Below are 23,398 nucleotides of genomic sequence, written 5' to 3' on the forward strand. Positions count from 1 at the left end.
TTTATTTTCCAGAAGCATCGTAATTGGTACACGTGGCACTACAGCAGACTGGCTTGAGGAAAATAGCCGACACCTCCGACACCGACAACGTAGGTTCCTTGAGGCTGCTATGTTTCAGTTAATCTCTCTTCTTTAGTTCTTTTGCTTGTTCAAATTAAAATGTCTTAATTCTGATAATTATGCATATAAAATTTATTATTTGTTGTAATTTGGTTTCTTTGGCTTCAACTAAATCGAGAAAACTGAGATCTGATACATTATGTAGGTAAAAATCATTATGGGTTTTGTTTTATTTGTCTTTTTCTTAAGGTTTGGATTCTTGAACATTTTAATTGCTTGTGCTTTTTCTAGTCATTTTCTACCCGCCTTCTAGTATTCTGATCGCGAAGAATCATGAAGGCAGAATCATCCCCTTCGTGATTCTCAATAGGTTGATGATTTTTTTTTTTTTTTTTTTTAGTTTTAACTTTTATGTCTCTATGACTAATATTTTTGGCTAAATCGTGTGCGACTTTAAAGACCACGCTCTGAGTAGGAACGTGCGTGAAACGGGGACTTTTGTTACGTTCAATTATTTGTGTGAGATAAACGGAATTGTTGAAGTGGGGTTTGGTTAACGTACCCGAAATGTTTCTATTAACTGAATTCGGATGAGGGGTTCTGTGTCCGAAACGAGTCGATAGGCTATTGGAAGTCAAGCTTATCTGAAAAAATGTTCACCTACGCTGTGCCGCCGCTTAATGGATCAAGTTTGGAAAATGATAGGTCATGGCTATATGCGTCATTGGACCGGCCCAAGCAATATGGGCCAGGTTTTGTCCTCACGAAATAGAAATTTTATTGCGTCTTCCAAAATTCGAATACAAGATAACCAGTTTTAGTAAAGATTTAAGTTGAATGTCGAACGATTCGTACCTTTGTGTTCAAATCGTTATATCATATATTATTGTTTCAATTTGGAAGATCAATTAATATCAGATTTAACTGATGTATCTCGTAAGGTAGAGATTTTGGATTCGATTTTTGAACAATGCAAAAAAAATAGTTGAAGAGTAAGATTAACAAATGCTCTTTTAAAATGGACAGTGCGTAAGAGAACGACTTGAACACTAGGCTTAAGAATGTGAATTTAGCTCGTCGATTGGAGGGCCCATGGTTTAGCCCCAAAAAACCCGAGCCCTTACGCGCCATTTTTGGCCCATGATGAGCCAATCCTTGAATTTTAAAAAATTAATAAAAAATAAAAAATAATACAAAAGGCAACAGCGAACTGCCTTTTAAAGGCAACAAATATTATTAATAAAAAAAAGGAGCTTGCTCAACTCCGGCGAGCCTTCATTTTTTGGTCGAGTCAAAGTTTGGCTTTAGACACGAAAAAACTTCGCACCATTTTACTCGAATCGATCCCGAGTTTCGAATCTCGACTCAATTCGTTAACATCCAAGCCCGAAGGTTCTCATTACAAGAATGTTTTTCTTGTAAATCTGGAGGGGGGGGGGTACTATATTGTATTTTAAAGGAGTGTATTCAATTGAAAATTTTTAAAACTTTTATAGACTTTTTAAAATGGATGACTTTCATAGACTTTGTGAACAGAGTGATTTATGTGGATTTGGTAAGAATTGGTAAAAATTTCCTATGAATTTCTGTAAACTTTTACTAGACTTTTATTTTTTAAAATAAAAAAAAAATTAAACATATATAATGTAATATACGAAACAACTTCTTATATATCCAAATCATTCACAACTCGTATAATTGAAAATTCAAAGCAATAATCGTATTTTTCGTACAATTTTTCTCCTAAAAAAATTCAAGTTACATCAAGCAGATTAATGAATAATCAAAATAACAAAAAAAAAAAAGTATTTTAGTAATGATGAACAAAAAAATATGAAACATTCCCAACTGCATTCCACATATTAGCTGCTATAGAAACCCTCTATGCATTAGCGTTCTCTATTTCTTGTTCTTGACTCTCAAAAAATGGTCCAAAGCCCTCCATGCATTAGCAAAGATGAAGGAGATTCAAAGATCAAAGAAAACTTAGAGCAAACAGAAAACTAATAGTAAAGATTTACGGGGTTTATCTATAAATTCACAGTAAACAGAAAAAGTCATATAGCAAAAATTCAAAGAAATACTTGATTGAAAATGATGGAGGAGAAAACACTGGAGGGAAAAAAGAAGAGGCTTGCTATGTTGAGAAATCTCTTGATGGATGCGAGATTTTATTGGAAAAATCCTATTTATATTTTTTACCAAAAAGTCTCTAGAAGTCCAAGAAATTATAAATTCCTTGAAAGTCACTCTAAATTGAATACCCCAAAACTTGTAAAGACTTCTAAAAAGTTTCAATTGAATACCCCATAACTTGTAGTGACTTTTTAAAAGCCTATAAAAATCTCTATTGTATACACTCAAACTTTTAGAGAATTTTTAAAAATTCCATTTGAATATACCGAAACTTTTTAAATCTCCAGAAGTCTTTAAAAGTCCCTATTGAATATATCTTCCCGAATTAGATTTAAATTGAAATTTAGATCTTTAAAGTGGTTGAAACTCTTTTTAATGAAGAGATGTAAAGTAAATGCAAACTACATTTTTTGGTAAAAAAATGCAAAAATAAAAAATACCAATTGACTTGCACCCAATTTTTTAAATCTTTTCGCTTGAACACAATTTAGATCTACCAGAATGTAAATAAAGATGCAAAAGTAAGTTCAAAATATCAATTTACTCTTAATTTTATACCACTAATTTTACACCATCATATAGGAAACTCTTAGAGCATTACCTAAGATATGAGTAATTAGCACATAATGTACTTATATTTTACTATTAATTTGGAAAAAGTTTATACCATTCATATTTAGATATTTTCACACTCAATTACACTTTTAATTACGCATAAACATCATTTTCATTCAATTCAACAATATAAAGTTATAAATGATGAATATATCCTTTTATTTAAATAAAACAAAAATGAAAGGACAGGAAAATAAATAGCTTGTTATGACCATAGACCCAATTTTTTTTTTTAAAAAAAGTGCAAATAAATTCAAAGTAAATGCTTGCACCAAATGTCTTCTCCAATTTCACATCAGAAATAACTGTATATTCTATTTGAGATACTGTTTGAGACACTATCGAGGCAAAAGGCATGTCTAGCGTGCTATTTCTCATTGCTATTTCCGATGGACTTTTTTTTTTTTTTGCACGAATGAAATTGAGTTCTCATTTGAAAATAGCTGCTAAAAACCTTCCAAAATATCAACCGAACTCTGAACTTGAAATTATAGAAAATGTAAAAGAAATTCAAACATATGATCATAACACTTTTAGGGGGTGTTTGACAAGCATTTTTAGGAAAAAATGAATTTTAGAATAATAAATTGATGGAGAATGTGCGGATGCAAAATAAAGAAAAAAATTTAATTTACGTGTAATATTATTTTAATGAAGAATATGTGGTTGAAAAGAAAAAGAGAGAAAAATGGGAATCAAACGGGCCTTAGTATAATAATATTCTTGCAGATTGATTTCTTGAAATTCACTTGATATATTTTGGTGTGTTTCTTTTACTGCATCTACTGTATCCAATGGAAGTACAAATGGGTCAGGGTCGGACCTGATGGGAGGCCCAAGAGGCCTGCGCCTCAGGCCCATATTTTTAAGGGGCCCAAAATTAATTTTTTTTACTGTTTATTCTTTTTTTTCCCTCACTCAGGAAATAAGAACTTCCAGTCAGTCCGAGAAATCAAAATCTAGGGTGCGAACCCAACTCTAGACATCTCTTGACTCTCATTCTCACAATCTCACTCTCTCTTCAATGCAGAAGCCAATAAATTTCAGCCCCTTTCTGCAGCTTCTTCCATGTCGCAGTCGCAGTTGCTAGTCGGAATCGTATAGACACCTAAGGTCACTATTGTTTTATTTTTGAAATATAAAATTTAAACTAATGTTTAGTGGCAATTATTGAGATTAACTCTTCGATTCCATTCTGTAACTTTCTTGATTTGCCATGAATAATGTTAAGAAGAAAGTTAACCTTGTACAAACACTGACACTGCGGTGTCTAAAACCCTCATACTATTAGCTAGAGAATAAGGGATTGAAATGTGTGTGTGGTCTGAACTTGAATCCGATGATTGGGCTGGGTTTTGAAGATATTGCACTGATATTGCCAAGGTCAATTTATTGGCTATCATCTCAAGTTTTGTCATAAATTACTGAATGTTGATTTTGCTGTTTCTGTAGTTTTGTTTATTGTTAAAATACACATTCACATTATTTGGGGTTGAGCTTATATTGGGGGTGTCATTTGAAGTTATGTTTTTAAACCAGATCTGAATTAATTTCAATTTTATGTTAATTTGGATTAATTTGCTCTATTGTTAGAGTTCCATTTGAGGTGCATTGTTGAATTGAGATTTTATTCAACAGAAATTTACTTTCCATGTACACTTTTGGAATTTTTTACTGGTTTTTAGTAAGTTATTTTGGTTGATAACTTGAAACCAAATTCATCGGCGTAATGTAGGTTGTAGGTAGGGTTAGATTTTTGCTCACAAGAGTAAGTAAAATTCTATATGTTCTGCATTGAAGAACGTATGTAAAGGAAGCCAAAGATAAGCTTGAATGATTTGAATGTCGTGAAAATGAAATCGGAAGTGCCCCTGGATTATGCTGAATTCCTTCTGTCAACAAAACACTCACGATGAGGATGTCTAGTTAATTACATTGGATGTCGATTTTTAATAAGTGGCTGAATGTTATGTTTTCAGTTATTTATCTTCAGTTCCTATTGGCTAGATGTGAATGGGTTGTTTCCAGCAACGAAAACACAGAGAAACTGGCATCAGGATTGGTTAAACCATTTGTGGCACGTTTGAAGATAGCAAAGGTACAGGTTGCATTAGCTCAGCTGCATAGTCAGTTAAACTTGAATTGGAAGACGTAAAAATTCTGAGACTTGATTCACGAAGGGAACACTTGAGAGGTATTGGAAGCAGCCCAAAGAATATATTCACAGGTACATATACAAATTCCAAGTCATTGAATATTTCATTTCATTTGTTGCTTTTTCGTTGATTTCACGTTAACATATTTAGTTCCGCAAAACTCTTATAAATGAAAACATTGATTGCTTACTAGTTACTACGATTTAGGGGCCCAAAATTTGAAGTTCGCCTCAGGCCTTGCGGTACACAGGTACGGCACTGAAATGTGTTGTCTAAATGTAGGGATGTCAATCTGGTTTATCAGCTCATTGGAATTGAACCTCATTTTCGAGTGTTGGCTTGAGCTTGAGTCGACCCATATAGTTCGTCGAACCACACGAGTTGACACGGGTCAGCCACATCAACACAAACCAAATGGCATGTCTTTGAAATGAAAAAGCAGCTACGACTGACTTATTTTTCTTTTTTTATCGATGAATGTAAATTTTATTGATCAAAACTCATTCACAAGTACACTAGGCATACTAGAGCAAATCAAAGAATTGAAGATGTACAAATGACAAAGATCTATTGACCCAACAAGCTGCCTTCTTTTTAAATGCAGCCATAGTTGCCTTTTAAAAAAGGATAATTCTAAGTGTACATAATTTGATTTACTAAATGGTTTATCTACTCTCACAAGCACGTGGATCCTGCACTCCTATTGTGAGTGTATGTAAAGTATTAGGTAAAAAAAAATTAGTTACATTTAGCATGGTCCTTTAAAAAATAGACAAAAAAAATTCAGAAAATGAAAAAAGGAGCTAGCTTGGCTCGAAAAGGCTTGAACCGAAAGCCCAAATCGAGCCCCATTTTTTGGCCAAACTCTGGCTTGGCTCAACTTGGCTTGAGCCCAAAAAAGATCGATTTGTTTTTACTCGAAGCAACGCGCCCAAGCTGCGAACTTCGACTAGCGGCTCAACTCGTTTACATCCTTAGCTAAATAATAAGCTCGTTGAAGTAGAAGTCAATGTAGAGAATTAGAGGTGCGAATAAATTTAGTGCTAGTTAATGAAGCCAGTTTCTCGGACACTGAAACCGAGGCCATTGCAACTCTTTTGGGGTGGCAGATAGTTATACATGGAAGTAGGTAGCCTTTTTGTGGCAAAATTGAAAAATTAGTTTAAAAGGAATTGGCCTTTACATTTTTTGAGGAAGAAAGAAGGAAAAAGAAAGAGAATTTTTTTAAAAAATTTTAATAATTTATTTAGAATTCATTTGCACTTAAAAAAAAAATGGGATTATGGTTATAATTAGTTCTTTATTTTATTTAAATATAATAATATATTTGTCATTTTATATCTTTTTATTTAAAAATTGGATAAAATGGATATTTTGTGCAATCTAAGATATAATTAAGCGTGAAAAAATTAAAAAATGTTAAACATGGATGTTTTCCACTACGTGCTAATTACCCCTTAAGATATCAATATCATCGTGTTAGGTTTAAACAATTGTTTAAAATGTAAAATTGGTTTGGTATGTAGTTTCTTTGGAGTTAGCACGAGTCAAAAATAGCAGCACCCCTCAATCAAATCAAATCAAGGGTCTATCAGTTTTCAATAGTTTCTTGACTGACAATATAGTCTGCTTGCTTCACATGTTTCCGGTCAGTGTATGGTCGACCTACATTCGCAATTAACTCAAATATTTGATGCATTGAGAAGGGAAAAATTGGATCCTAAGCCCACAATGAGTTAAGCGACTCGGCCCGCACCAATAATCACGAAGATGATCGCGCCCTCATGTAGAACAAGTGGATCTCGCGTGAATTAAAAATCCCCACCCCCATATGTGTGCGCGCGATCATCCTCATGGTCATTCTTACAGTTCGTGGAGCATACCTCAGCCCACAATATAGTGTTCTCTAATTGTGTAAGTCTTCAACTTTCTTTATATATAGGTTGAATCTCAATATTGAGGGTCTCCACCGCCTTACTCCTAGAACTTTGTGAAGGAGGTAAATTGTTGGATCTGCTCCCAACAGGTCAGGGAACAAGAGCTGTCTATACACTGCACCTACAAAGAGTCCAATTTAATGTTTCAGGAATCAAACCCCCACACTGCGACAGCCAACAAGGCGTGAAATAATTTCATTTCTACCCTTTACACCACTAGACTATGCCCCGAAGAACAACTTTCTTTATATATACCTTGTACAATTAGTTGTCCACGACAAAAATAGTCAAAACTTATGTTTCACAGTCAATTAAAAGAGTTTTAAAATAGTAATTTTTTATTTTTTATTATTATTATTTTTTATTTTTTATTTTTTTTGATAAATGAGTTTTGAAATAGTGATTTTTTGAAAAATCTGTGTTTAAAAATAAGAAAAAAAGTATCGAAGATTTATGTAAAATATTTTATTGTGAGAATGTAATTGAAAATAAGTTTGAGAAAAAATTATGCCCTTGTGTTTCTCATTATTTGTCTATTAAAATGAAAAATATGACCGTCATCCATCACATTAAACCACCATATTCGACTTTTTATCTCTTGTGGGGACCCGTAATGACCATATTTTTCATTCTCATTTTTACATTAATATGGCTCAAACGTGGCCTATATTATGATTGTCAAACATTGATTAAATCTCCGTTGAATTGTCTATTTTAAATCATTAAGCCCCCGTTTGGCCTTCATTCTCGTCAAATTTTAATGGTTGAAATAGTGTTTTTTTGAAAAATGTGTTGTTGAAAAAGAATAAAAAGTTTTTTATTTGCGTATAATATTATTTTTTGAAAGATTGTGTATTTAAAAATAAGAGAGAAAAAGAATGAGAATGAAAATGTGGCCAAACATGTTGTAAATTCAAAGTCAAGTTAAATTACATAATTACGCAAGGGGCAAATAGCCAATAGGTAGAATGGCTCGTGGGCTCACTCAAGCCATAGGTGATTAAGGCACATTTTCAGACAAACCATGAGCTCAACCAAATTCACATTCTTTTTTCTTCACTAGCCAATTATAAGACTTTAACATGAGCCAAGCTCGACTCGATCTATTGCTAACCCTAGAATCACACTAGGTGAAGCCAACTTTGTTTGAAAAAGAATAATGGCCTTTGAGCCAGGTTAAAAACCAGGATAAAAACTATCTTGAACATTCAAAGATGTGCAGATGATCAAAGAAGTGACATCTCCATGTTTGCTTCCATTTATGATATTCTGACCAATATTCATTTTGATAAAGTTAAAAGAGATACGTCCTTTCATAATTGAAACTGCGTCTCTCCAAATAATACACGAAAACAACTAATAAATACGGCAAGAAATGCCATGAATAAAACCGGTCCAAGCTATTGACAATATTAATAACTTTACTGGAGAAATCAACAACATTAAGCTAATTAATATATCTTTGAGCTTAATTTGTTGTCATAATGGATTATTTTCATGGTTGATACAGCTTATTTCCGCACCTGCATTTCCATGAGAGAAGATAGTAAGTGTCATCCTCTCTATGAGATAATTTTCCAAAAACCCCTTTCCGGTGGGGAGGGATAACCAGTGTTGCTTCACAAGGCCTGCAATTCATGCATTTGTTCACGCAACCGGGCGGCCTTGATCCCAACACCATTTTCCTTGGCTCCTCAGTCGCACTGTAGCTTGATGGCCCTATGGCCCCTATCCCAACTGACAATCGTCAAAAAGTACTCGTTAGGAATAATAGAGATAGGACTGAGATTTTTACGGTCTAAATCTCCCTCTCATTAGGATTCAGGCACAATCAAGAAAACACATGTCTTAACACAAAGATTGAGTGCATCTTCTTTTACCTGATTTGGGAATGAGTAACGAGAGAGGAAGCAAGAGTGTTACGAGTGTAGCTGCAGTGACTGCAAAACTGAGAGCTAGCTTGTGGTTTCTTGAGAGGGCCATCAGTTTTTATCAGAATCCCAAGTCTCTATCTTTGTATTTAAACGTAGGGTAAAGAAACTGCGACACGAGGATGAAAGAATAGGTAGAGGGATAGATCTCGGGGATGTTCGGAGACAAGCTTAAGAAGTGTTTCCAGAAGAAGGGACAAGACAGTAACAGTGTACTGATATTATGGGCGTCTTCACCAATTTTTAGTTACACAGAAAATTATGTTTTCTTTCTCGTTTTGGGAAATGTTGTGTTCATCACATTTGCTTTTGCATATTTCTTGAGAAACTTCGACTTCTTGACTACTGTCTACGTCTAGATATACCTGAAATAATGTGTAACCTATCATACCCCTTCGTTATCTGGAATGCCAGTGTTATGCAGAGCCGGTCCTGTGTTTGAGGAGCCCTGAGGCGAAAGATGAAAATTAAGCCCCCCATCGACAAAATTCAAAGGTGTATTACGCGACTCATTGCTAACTTAAAAAATTAACATTAAAACAACAACGAAATATATCATAGAAACGATTATATTATAAACCATCAAACCAAAAATTTCAAATAATTAGTTAAATACTATTCGTCTTGCTGTTTTAGAGGCAAAAACATCAATCAAATCTGAATAACTTAGCTGCTTAACCATTTCTTTTTCTATTGATAACATAGCCAACCCGTTTAATCTTTCTTGTGACATAGTTGATCGGAGATAAGTCTTGATCAACTTCAATTTCGAGAAACTTCTTTCCGCAGATGCAACTGTAATCGGTACGATTAACAAAATTTTGTAAGCAATATAAGCATTTGGAAAACAAACATCCAATGTCTTCAAATAGTGTAGCACTTCAATTGCTCTTGTTGCTTCATTTGGTAAATAAATTTTCAAGACTTGTAATTCCGAACACAAATCATCTCCACTGATATCCGAAAGCCCATCATGTTCAAGATATTTCTCAAGATTCATACAAGAGTTCAACAAACTTGATAAAGTTGCACTCCTTAACCTCTTCAAATTAAACAAAAATCCAAATATATCATCATATAGTTTGAATTGTTCAAATCGAGTCCTCAGAGAAGATAGAGCTTGATCAATTATAAAAACAAAGTACTCAACTCTAAATGATTCTTCTGCTGATTGCTTTACCTCATTACTACAGTTTTCATCAAATTGTTTTTTTCTTCGAATTATGTGTTTTTTTGTAAATACAGCTTCAATTCCCATTTCATTTGCCTTTTTTGTCGCTTCATCCTTGGCAATGGCAAATCCAATTTCTCTATAATCTTCAAGAAATGAAACAAGTCCTTCCAATAGGTCGATAGCATGATCAATGTCCATGGATTCAGTTTGAAGAAATTTACTCACAATATTGACTGCATGCAACAACCTATACCAGATTATCATGCCAAGCAAGAACTCAAAATCCTAAAGTTCATGTGTTGCCAACGACTCGGCTTCACTCTTTATTTTAGGATCTTCGTTAGTTTCAGCCAAATCAAGTAATGCTTCTCTTATTTGTGCAGTTTGCTCCATTATAGGCTTCACACTCTCAACATGACTTTTCCAACGTGTTTGTGACAACGACTTTACTGTCAACCCTTTTACATTATCTTTAAAAATTTGCCATCGCTTGGTAGAAGATGAAAACAAAGTGTAGATGCGATGTATCGCTCCAAAGAATGATACAGCTTTGGAACAACAATTCACCATATCACATAACGCTAGATTTAGACTATGAGCGCCACATGGAGTATAGAAAGCTGGGGATTCATTTCAAGTACTCTTCTTTGCACACATTTGTACTTCCCGCTCATGTTCGATCCGTTATCATACCCTTGCCCTCTAATCATCAATATCCAGATCGAGTTTGATCAAAGCCTTTTGAAGCTCGGTTGTCAGTCCAAGTCCTGTTGTGTCATCTACCTTCAAGAATTCAAGCCAATGTTCTTCAACTGTAGGTAAGTTTGCCGAATCATCTACAAATCGTACTATTAACGACATCTGCTCCTCATGACTTGCATCTGGAGTACAATCAAGTATAACTGCAAAATATTTTACATGTTTAACTTTCTTGACCAATCATTTCTCGCCTCATTAGCTAACAACTGTATCAACTCATTTTGAATTTTTTTTGCCAAGATACGTGTATTGAATCTCTTTTGCATTAGCCCGTCGAAGGTGCTCTTTCATTATTGGATCAAATTCACTAACCATTTCCACCATTTGTAAAAACAGACCATTGTTCTCAACATTTAGCCTCTCATCATCTCCTCGAAATGGCAAAGTGTTTTTGGCGAGTCTTTTTACAATAGCGATTATCCTTGTTAGTACATGCCTCCAATGTTCTCTTTCCGCATCGATCAACAATTCAACGCTTTTATCAATTGTAGTTTTTGTTCGAAGCCTATTTTCCAATTCAATCCAGCTAGTCATGCAACATAAATGCTCTTCATTTCCTTCATGACTTTTAATAGACCGATGCAAATTATGCCAATCTTTGAATCCATCGTTACCAAGTTGGCCAACTCTGGTAGTGTTTTTGACTGTTTTAAACAACTTACAACAAAAGCAAAAGATCATGTCCATAGATATTGAATAGGCTAGCCATCTTCTATCATTTGTTTGCCCATTTCGTAGCAATCACTTATATTGTGAAGAATCAAAATGCCTATTTGTACAATCTTTCGGAAACTAGATGTCATCAACTCTTTTTGGACCCCTTTCAACTAAGTAATCTCTTGTTCTCTGATCAATAATTTTCCAATTCCCGGGATCATCCAAATTTAGAGAAGAGCAACCCTCTTCTTTCTTGTCATCTACTTCATTAATACATGCATGTTTCATCACCTCTTCTTCCTTATCATCTACTACAACATAGGCAGGTTGACTCACTTCTTCATCCTTATCATCTACTTCATTAGCACATGCAGGTTGAATCTCTACTTCATCCTCATTCAACTTATTCATATTGTTGCTTTTAAAGTACTTGCCAATATCCCCTGCTTGACTTTGAATTAATGAAATCTCAGTTCGTTTCCTTTTTCTCTTTTGAGCACCAGACTCATATTTAGGAGGCATGGTGTATGAGTCTATATCAGATGCTCAATGATTAACCTAAAAAACAAATACAAAATATCTCAAATCATCACACAGTTAGAGTTTTCAATATAGTTATTATGTGCGCCTGTGCAATTGTTGATCCTCTAATAGTCAATCATATAAGCCGACCAGGCCACAATTATATAAGCCGACAAGGCTTCAAACATTTTCAATTTCTTCAATAACAAGTTAAGGCAAGCCATTGCTTACCTGACAAGTAGAATTTTGACGAAAACTTTGGAGTTACACTTTCAAGAATTCCACTGTCACAAGCTCACAACTCCCGACCCTGAAACAAAAATTTCACATCAAACGCACCCCTAAGTAAGATAAATACATTAATAAGGAAGGATGAGGATGAGAGAGTGCAGGAAAGAAGAGATGATGAGAAATAACTCCTCCAAGGATAGGTACAAAAATATTTTATTCATAAAAAGACCTTAGATGGCAAAATTTTTAGATTAACACTACAAGTAACCGACTGTATAATTACCATTATTTTCCAAGTTTTACGAATATAGACATCATTTAACTGGATCATTAATGTCATAGCGCATATTCAAATCAAAATTTTCTATCTTTAGGGTGATAAGTGTTGAGTGAAGGTGGAACTTTATGAAATTTGAAAATGGATAGAATCTGTTTTTCAATTTCTATTGTTCCAACTTACTTTCTGTACCCTTGATCTCATATCGCAATTCCCAAACTTTTACCACACTTATATAATACTCGCACAGTCGCACGTAAATATGTTATTAAATCACAAGTAATTTATTTACAACCTGAAAATCAATCCCTTTTATTTAACACCAAATCGTGAATTTTTATTATGATCATTTATATACTTCTAACACAAATATAAAAGCATTCATATTAATAACTAAAAGTTATACTCAAAGAATTATCCAAAATCAAAGATTGAATGGCAAAATCTAGCAACTATGCAATTCCCGTTCTCAGTTATTTCACTCAATATACCTCTACTAATTTTCTCTCTTTTGCCATAATAACAGCCCAAACAAACTTGAAATATAATATCAAGCAATTTCAAATTCTTAAGAGATTGTAACACCTTCAAAAACAATGAAAACAACCTTCAAAACCATGAACTAAAAAACTCACCTATAAATTTAGTTTTCAGCTTCTTGTTTCTACTTCTCTTTGTTTCCTTTGCTTTCTCTTTCACTTGGGGATAACTTGAAGGTTAGATATTAGGAGGTATATAAAGAGTCTTAAATGGTTAGGGCCATATCCTTGCTTAAAGATTTAAGAAGATATTGCACACAACCAAGTTAACAAGCATGATGTGTGTTAAAGCAGGATGTTGCTTGATGCAGCAAAATTTGACTTTTCCCTTATCATATTTGGAGACATATGTGACTTATAAGATATATATCTATCTATCCTGTATGAAGTACTAAGGGGTTAGGAGACTTGATGGAGGCCGTAAGGTTAAAGGAATTGGATATTAAGATGACAAGTCACCAAGCATTAAGAAGTAGATGTCTTCTTTCAATTAAAATATGATTTTTGTACCTATCCTTGGAGGAGTTATATAGCTTAAAAGAACTCAACTATACTACGGAATGCTCATCACGACAATCTGCAGGTTTAAATTAGTTTAAGACTTGCTATGAAGTGATCCCAGCATAGTTATATAATACTTTCCATAACAAGAATAAAAGTTGTATAAATCATAGCAAATAAATACACACAAAAACTGTAAATAAATCATAGCAAATAAATACACTCAATACAAACAGATTCTATCTATATACATATACTGATATACACACAAAAAATGTAAATAAATACACATGATTAGTGATTACATGAACATGGTGATTGAGTCTTACCTCAACCGCTAGGGCTACGCCGTTGAACTCGGAAGCGGAAGGAGAATAGGAGATGTCCAGTGACTCCAGTCGAGCTGTCGAGGCGTAGACAGTAGACTATATCAGTATATAATATATATGTATAGTGTATACATTTGTATTATGAGAGCCGAGAGAGACATTAGAGATACCTAGGGTTGAACTTGGAAGCTGAAGAAGGAGTCAAGGAGATTTCGAGTAAACTGTCAAGGGCCTCGAAACATCGAGCGAGAGAGACTCGGAGATGGCACAGCCGCACATTGGCACTTCAGAGTTCAGACGGAGAGGGGAGGGCTCACTGGCGACGGGAGGAGTTTTCAGTTTCGTCGATTTGCCAATCCGATTTGGGGAAAAATGGAAATCAATTGACATTTTGGAGAAATTCGGTGTGGATAGTGGATCGGGTTTAGTGGTTTGGGTGGGCTACTGGGTTGAGAGTTTTGGGCTAATGGGGCCTGGGCTGCGGGCTGCCACACTCCAAAAACGAAAAAAAAAATTGGGCCAACAAAACGAGGCCCCCTTGGATTTTGGGTCTGAGGCGCAGGCCTCATCCTCCTAGCCTCAGGACCGGGCCTAGTTTTATGTATGGACTTTTCGTATCTGAAAATTTTTTTAATTCTTTGATGATCATATTCCTCCCACACTCATTTTTAACCATAAATTTAATAGTTAATTGTTTCAATAGTCATTGAACTTAGGTCCATATCTTTGATTGATCACTAAAATTTAAAATATCGAGCTTTGGTCATTGAACTTAGGTCTATGTTTTCGATTACTCACTGAAATTTAAAACGTCGAGTTTTGATTACTGAACTTTGAAAAATGTGGTATATTATTCACTGTAAACTCGATATTTTTCAACGTTCAACAGTTATGTTAGTGAGTAACGTACGGCATATTTCAAAATTCAGTGCCCAAAACTCAATATTTTAAATTTCAGTGAATAATCGAAGACATTGACCTAATTTCAATAAGCAATCGAAGACATGAATCTAAATTTAGTGACCAAAACTCAATATTTTAAACTTTAGTGACCAATCAAAGACATGAACTTAAGTCCAGTGACCATTAGAACAATTAACTCTAAACTTAATGAGATTCACTAGTTTAAAATTTTTGTAAGTCTTAATAAACAGGCACTTAGCCAAATATGGTCTTGTACGCTATTTTAGACTCAAGATCATGACAATGCATGACCTATTGATAAGACATTTACCAATTGATCGCGCTAATGATTCTGCTAGCTTATGGAAAAAAGATTAAGTTTGATTATAATTAAAGTTTTTAAGCTTAGCCAAACATGCTTGAACGATGGCAGAGGGTGTTCCACTATACCATGCTTCACTATTGACAGTAGCTAGAGCAAAATTACCCACTTTACCAACTGCAAAAGGTAATTCGTAAGCTCAAGATGGTAGCATGAGGAGAATCCAATGGCACTTATTAAAATTCCCTTTCTTCTTTATCTGTTTATAGTACAAACTACTTGATAGGAAGGGCCCCCAGGGCATATCTCCCAGTGGCAAAGGAGAGGGCGGATAGGGCTCAGCGCGATAGTGTGCAGAGTTCGATTCCCCGCAAGGTGGAATTGACTTTGTTGCAAGCGGGAGTTACCATATAGGTTAACAGCCTTGGCCTATCCATGAGCTCTTCACCCTGACTCCTGGGAGGCACATCCTGCGATTTACCTCCTCCACGATGGTCCAGGGCAGGGTCGGTGGGGGCCCTTAAGGTTGGGGTTCAACGTTTTTTTACTTGTTAGGAAGGATTTTGTTAGAGTCACGTTGTTAAAGCTACAAATACATTCTAATATGATGTACACCGATGTAGATTTTGCTTACCTATGAGGTAAAGCGACCAACATCAATTCTAACAATATATTAAAACTTGTATTTGATACATAAGAGATAGAACAATCTACTAATCAAATTTCAAGAAGCACTCTTGGTTATAATTGTTAGAATTATTTATTATTTATTAAGGGTAGAATAGTCCTTTTTAGTTTTCTTTGTTTAGCCTATATATTTTCTCTTTGTATTTAGGTTAAATCATCTTTTAGCATTCAATTAATTAATGTAGTATCAATGAAACCCTAGCCTCCTCTTTTTTCTTCTTTATTTTCTTTGGATTGTTTAACATGGTATCAGAGCCAGATTTCATGGGACAAAACTCAATCTCAAAGACAGCTTTCACCAGATTTCATGGGACAAAATTATTTTTGGTATTTCTGCAATCTCTTATTTCTGCAATATGTTAAATCTGATATTTCTGCAATCTAGTATTTCTGCAATCTGTTAAATCTGGTATTTCTGCAATATTTTATTTCTGCAATCTAGTATTTCTGGAATCTGTTTTTTTTTTTTATTATGGCTACTGAAAGAGACGATTCCCTTCAGTCTGTGAGTGTGAGATTGGATGGAAAGAATTATTCGTATTGGAGTTACGTGATGAGAAATTTTCTTAAGGGTAAAAAGATGTGGGGATTCATTAGTGGAACTTCTGTGAAACCTGAGAATACCAATGAGGGTTATGCTGCTTTGATAGATGCCTAGGAAACAAACAATTCAAAAATTATTACTTGGATTAACAACTCTGTGGAGCATTCCATAGGTAGAGAGTTGGCGAAGTATGAGACAGCAAAGGAGGTTTGGGATCATCTGCAAAGATTATTCACTCAGTCAAATTTTGCAAAGCAATATCAATTGGAGAATGATATACGAGCTCTTCATCAAAATAATATGAGTATTCAAGAATTTTATTCTGCTATGACAGATCTTTGGGATCAATTGGCCCTTCCAGAATCGACAGAATTAAAGGCATGTGCTGCCTATATTACTAATAGAGAGCAGCAACGATTGGTACAATTTTTAACGGCACTTCGCAGTGATTTTGAAGGACTCAGAGGTTCAATTTTGCATCGTTCTCCACTTCCTTCTGTTGACTCAGTTGTCAGCGAGTTATTGGCTGAAGAAATATGTCTTAAGTCTTATGTTGAAAATGGAATTCTTTCTGCTTCTAAGCCTTCTGTATTAGCAGTGTCTTCTAAGCCATCCTCTAATAATCAAAATAAGCCTTACACAAGGGTTGCCTTTGACGAGTGCAGTTTCTGTAAGCATAAAGGTCATTGGAAGGCTCAGTGTCCAAAGTTGAGACAGTCGAATCAATTACAGCAGCAATCTCAAGCTTGGAAGCCTGGCTACCAATCACGATCTAATGCTCATAGACCACCACAATCTAATACTGTAGCAGTAGCTTCATCAGGTCCTATCACTGATCCTAGTACTTAGGCTGAGCAATTTCAGAAGTTTATCTCCTTACAACCTCAAGCTATGTCTGCTTCTTCCATAGGTCAGTTGCCTCATAGTTCTTCAGGTATGTCACATTCTGAATGGGTCTTGGATTCTGGTGCTTCACATCATATGTCTCCAAATTCTTTGTCTTTTGCTTCTGTGTCCCCTTCGTCCTTTATTGCTATCATGACTGCTAATGGCACTCCTATGCCATTAGCAGGTGTTGGTTCTGTTGTCACACCTCATTGTCCCTCCCTAATGTTTTTCATATTCCGAAACTCACTTTAAATCTTGCTTCTGTTGGTCAGTTATGTGATTCTAGTAATTTAGTCACATTTTCCTCTTCTTCTTGTTATGTGCAAGATCTGCAGTCTCAGAAGCTGATTGGGACAGGCCATAGGAAGGGTGGACTATATATTTTGGATGAGCTAAAAGTGCCAGTTGCTACTGCCGCTACTAGTGTTGATTTGTCTTCGTTTCGTTTGAGTCCTTCTTTTTCCAGTTTTTATTTATGGCATTCTCGTCTAGGTCATGTTTCGTCGTCTCGTTTGAGATTTTTAGCTTCTACAGGGGCTTTAGGAAATTTACACCCTTGTGATATTTCAAATTGTAGTGGATGCAAACTGGCAAAATTTTCAACTTTACCTTTTAATCGAAGTATTTCTGTTTCTTCTTCTCCATTTGATTTAATTCATTCTGATATATGGGGGCCTTCTCCTGTTGCCATAAAAGGAGGGTCTCGATATTATGTTTCTTTTATTGATGATCACACTCGTTATTGTTGGGTTTATTTAATGAAACATCGTTCTGAATTTTTTGAGATATACTTAGCCTTTCGTGCTCTTGTTAAAACTCAACATTCTGCTGTTATAAAATGTTTTAGGTGTGATTTGGGTGGGGAATACACTTCTAATAAATTTTGTGAGCTACTTGCTTTAGATGGAACTATTCACCAAACTTCGTGTACAGATACTCCTGAGCAAAATGGTGTTGCTGAAAGAAAACATAGGCACATTGTTGAAACTGCTCGTTCTCTCTTGTTGTCTGCATCTGTCCCTAGTGTGTTTTGGGGTGAAGCTGTTCTTACTGCTGTAGGTTTGATTAATACAATTCCGTCTTCTCATATTGCAGGATTTTCTCCTTTCGAAAAGTTGTATGGGTATACCCCTGATTATTCTCTCTTTAGAGTTTTTAGTTGTACTTGTTTCGTTCTTCGTCCTCATGTAGAACGCAACAAGTTGTCATCTCGATCAGTAATTTATGTTTTTCTTGGTTATGGTGAAGGTAAAAAGGGGTATCGTTGTTTTGATCCAATAACTCAGAAACTTTATGTGTCTCGTCATGTTGTTTTTCTCAAGCATATACTTTTCTTTTCTATTCCATCCACTACTCATAGTCTGACTATATCTGATTTTATTCGTATAAATCATTTTTCTGACAATCCTGATAGTTTGTCTTCTCAGGAGCCTACTACTTCAAATGTCCATTCTCATGTTCCTACCCCGTTGTCTTTACAACCAACTCGTACTAATCATTCCGCAGGTACTGACACTTTACTCTCCGGCACACCTGAAGCGTCCTCTTCTCTACGGTCCCTCAAGCTCCGTCTGAGATTGTGGATCCGCCTCTACGTCAATCCATACGCATTCGTAAGTCTGCAAAGTTACCAGATTTTGCTTATTCTTGTTATTCTTCATCATTTTCTACCTTTTTAGCTTCTATTCATTGTCTCTCTGAGCCCTCTTCCATAAAGAGGCAATTCTTGATCCTCTTTGGCAGCAAGCTATGGATGAGGAACTTTCTGCTTTGCATAAGACAGGTACTTGGGATTTGGTTCTTTTACCTTCTGGTAAGAGTGTTGTTGGTTGTCGTTGGGTATATAAGATCAAGACTAATTCCGATGGGCCAATTGAGCGATACAAAGCTAGGTTGGTTGCAAAGGGATACTCTCAACAGTATAATATGGACTATGAGGAGACATTTGCTCCTGTTGCAAAAATGACTACTATTCGTACTCTTATTGCAGTAGCTTCGGTTCGTCAGTGGCGTATCTCTCAACTTGATGTTAAAAATGTCTTCCTGAATGGAGATCTTCAAGAAGAGGTTTATATGGCACCCCCTCCTGGTGTTTCACATGATTCTGGGTATGTGTGCAAGCTCAAGAAAGCGTTGTATGGTCTTAAAAAAGCACCTCGTGCTTGGTTTGAAAAATTTTCTGTTGTGATCTCTTCCCTTAGATTTGTTTCTAGTAGTCATGATTCTGCTCTTTTTGTTAAGAGTACTGATGCAGGTCGTATCATTTTATCTTTATATGTTGATGACATGATTATTACTGGTGATGATATTGATAATATTTCAGTTTTGAAGACAGAGTTAGCTAGACAGTTTGAAATGAAAGATTTGGGTTCTCTACGATATTTCTTGGGTATTGAGGTAGCCTTCTCACCCAGAGGTTATCTTCTTTCTCAGTCGAAATATGTTGCAGATATTATTGAACAGGCAAGACTTACTGATAATAAGATTGTTGGTACTCCAATTGAGGTTAACGCGAAGTATTCTTCTTCTGACGGTTTACCTTTGTCAGATCCTACTTTATACCGTACTATTGTTGGGAGCTTGGTATATCTCACTATTACTCGTCCAGATATTGCATATGCTGTTCATATTGTTAGTCAGTTTGTTACTTCTCCCACTATAGTTCATTGGGCAATTGTTCTTCGCATTTTGCGATATCTTCGGGGTACAGTCTTTGAGAGTCTGTTACTTCCATCCACCTCCTCCTTGGAACTGCTTGCATACTCTGATGCTGATCATGGCAGTGATCCCACAGATCGCAAGTCTGTTACTGGTTTCTGTATCTTTTTGGGTGATTCTCTTATTTCTTGGAAAAGCAAGAAACAATCTATTGTTTCTCAATCTTCCACCGAAGCAGAATATCGTGCTATGGCATCTACTACTAAAGAGATTGTTTGGTTACTTGCAGATATGGGAGTTTTTCTTTCTCATCCCACTCCTATGTATTGTGACAACCAAAGTTCTATTCAGATTGCTCACAACTCGATTTTTCATGAACGAACTAAGCACATTGAGATCAATTGTCATCTTACTCGTCATCATCTCAAGCATGGCACAATTACTTTGCCCTTTGTTTTTTCTTCTTTGCAGCTTGCAGATTTTTTTACCAAGTCGCATTCTATTTCTCGATTTCGTTTTCTAGTTGGCAAACTCTCGATGCTTGTAGCTGCCGTATCGTGAGTTTGAGGGGAGATGTTAGAATTATTTATTATTTATTAAGGGTAGAATAGTCCTTTTTAGTTTTCTTTGTTTAGCCTATATATATTCTCTATGTATTTAGGTTAAACCATCTTTTAGCATTCAATTAATTAATGTAGTATCAATGAAACCCTAGCCTCCTCCTTTTTCTTCTTTATTTTTTTTGGATTGTTTAACAATAATCACTCAAACAATTGAAGAGATTCAAAGATAAAATCACATGGGCATGACACACACCATACTGATGAAAAAAATAGTCGAGCATGACAAGCAGCTGTTCCTCAAATTGAAAGTGATGCATTATTTCCTATCAAATCTCTAGGGAAATCGTTGTTTACTCAGTCTTTTTCACATCCAACTCACTTTATACAACTTATATCAGCAAATGGCTTGATCATCGAAATTCCAACGATTGTCAACCCCTTCACATGGCTTGAGAATCTTGATGCAACAAATTGTATCTTAATGTGCATGTAACATATAGGTCAGCCTAAACATGATATAAAATTTATTGACCACAAGATCCTATTGATTTTTGAGTTTAGACTTCAAATCGATGTACAACGGACATTTGAATGGATATCTTTGCCAAGCAACAACGAATTCGGAAATCTCGAAAGTAATGATTCCCACCAAGTCAGAAACTAAATGGTTCAGATTCCACATGACATTGATATCACATGTCGCATAGCGATATGTATGAATAATCCAATCCAATTAACAAATTTACAATCATAGCCAACCAAGTTAATTGTTCCAATTATTACTGAAAATAAGTTCGCGCCTTCGATTACTCACTAAAATTTAAAATGTCGAGTTTTGATCACTGAACTTAGATCTATATCTTCGATTGCTCACTAAAATTTAAAAAATGTCGAGTTTCGACCATTGAACTTTGAAAAATATTGTACGTTACTCACTAGAATAACTTTCATCTCAAATCTTTAATGGAATTGGTGACGTGACTGAAGAAATGCACACGTGGCGTCCCGTCACACCGTTAAATTTTGAAATGGTCAAATTTTGATCACTAAAGTTTGAAAAATGCCTTTTATCACTCACTGAATTTTGAGGTGGTCGAATTCTGGTCATTGAATTTTGAAAACGTCGAACTTTTGCTACTAAACTTTGAAAAACGTCTTCTAATAATCACTATGTATTTGGATTCAACCACACATCTATGTAATAAAATATTTTACACGCAAGTTCTAAATTTTTCTTAACTTTTTAATCACGCATTCTTCAAAAAATCATTACTTTTGGACCTTTTTTTTTTTTTTTAAATAATGGCCATCGGACAAGGCTAAAATTCGTTGTTAAAAAATTTTAAATTTAATTTAATTTTTACAATAAATATATTGTGTGTTTCATTGCAATTAGTTGTTACTTCATTTGCAAGCATTGTCTATACCACTAGGAATGATTACTCAATTGCACATTAGTTAAATTTAATTTTTTTTTAATTTGAAATTATTTTCATCATAATATTTAAATTTTATAACAAAACATTTGTTGTTAAATAAATTAAATTCAATTTTTAACGTCGAATTTTAATTAAATCCAAATTGATTGGGAGCCATAGGAGACTTTCAAAATTTTGTGGCAAAAACTCGACCATACTCACTAAACTTTGAGATGGTAGAATTGGCTACTGAACTTTTAAATAGTTGAATTTTGACCACTAAAATTCGAAATGGTTAAGTTTTTAGATAGTGATTTTATGGAAAATGTGTAACTAAAAAGTTAAGAAAAATTTTGAATTCATATGTAAAATATTTTATTGTATAGATATATGATTAAATTCAAACTTACATTAAGCAATAGAAGACGTTTTTCAAAGTTTAGTGATCAAAATTCGATGTTTTTAAAGTTCAATGACCAAAATTCAACCACCTCAAAGTTCAGTGAACAATAGAAGATATTTTTCAAATTTTAGTTGTTAAAATTTAAACATCTCAAAATTTAATGCTATGACGAGACACCACATGTGCATTCCTTCAACCGCCGCCAATTTGTTATACTAACACGTAACGTATAACACTTCTAAAGTTCACTAGTTAAAATTTAATATTTCAAATTTTAATGAGCAATCGAAAACATTAATCTAAGCTCAGAGACCATTGAAGCATTAACTCCAGCACACCGTATGACGCTCTTCGTCTTTCTTTTCAACAACTGTAGAAACACGCTACTGAACGTCCTTTAGGCTTTATCAGTTATCTTTTTGGTGCAGTCACCACAGCAGAAGAAAGGTAACACGACTGGGTTGTTAATTTGTACAAAAATGTACCACATTTGAAGAGGCCGGGCCCTGCACTTTCTCGTGTTCTGTATTTCTGTTGTCTCCCAAGAATCCACGTGTACTGTTCTTCGTACCTCAGTAACTGTAGGGCTCGATTCCTTTTCTATTTTTTTGTACTTTTTTGTGGTTTATCGTGGGATGAATTTGTAACCCTTTGATTTTCTTATTTTTGTTTGAAAAAAAAAACACTATCTTACATTACCAAGGGTCAAAAGTTAAACATCAGACTGTAATCCAGCAAATAAACACACATAACTGGACAAGAAAAGAAAGACCCCACACACATCGATTAATGCATATTCAAACTCAGAACCATCAATTCACTTGAATCTCCTTCACGTCCTTCTTTGGCCTGTCAATAATTCTTGGAAGAGTAATGTTAAGCACGCCATGTTTCATTTCTGCAGTTATTCCATCAACCTTTGCATCCTCAGGCAGAATCACACTGCTATCAAAGTAACCATAACTACTACTTGATGTCCAAGACTCATCATCAGATTCAGATCCTTGTTCCTTCTCTTCCTTGTGCTCTCCTTTGATTGTCAATATCCCATCCTCAACTGTAATCTTCAAATCCTCTTTGCTTAGTCCCGGCACCTCAAGCCTCGCTTTGTAGCGGTCGTCTTGCTCTTTAATCTTCATTCCTGGTGGTGGCAGATTTTCCAATACCCTATTGATATTCTCTGTTGCT

General features: G+C 35.0%; 1 protein-coding gene across 1 annotated transcript; it reads right to left on the reverse strand.

The window, feature by feature from the left end:
* Window positions 1-22,846: 22,846 nt before the first annotated feature.
* Window positions 22,847-23,392, reverse strand: LOC111386343 (26.5 kDa heat shock protein, mitochondrial-like). Its single transcript, XM_023010804.1, has one exon. It carries the CDS (start codon window positions 23,347-23,349, stop codon window positions 23,023-23,025), a length of 327 nt encoding a protein of 108 aa, XP_022866572.1. The 5' UTR covers window positions 23,350-23,392; the 3' UTR covers window positions 22,847-23,022.
* Between the last annotated feature and the right edge of the window lie 6 nt (window positions 23,393-23,398).

This window comes from Olea europaea, unplaced genomic scaffold (assembly GCF_002742605.1).
Source record: "Olea europaea var. sylvestris unplaced genomic scaffold, O_europaea_v1 scaffold3515, whole genome shotgun sequence".
Classification (NCBI taxonomy): Eukaryota; Viridiplantae; Streptophyta; class Magnoliopsida; order Lamiales; family Oleaceae; genus Olea; species Olea europaea.

Coding starts and splice junctions, on each gene's coding strand:
- LOC111386343 (XM_023010804.1), bottom strand. CDS start 23,349: ATGAAGATTAAAGAGCAAGACGACCGCTACAAAGCGAGGCTTGAGGTG.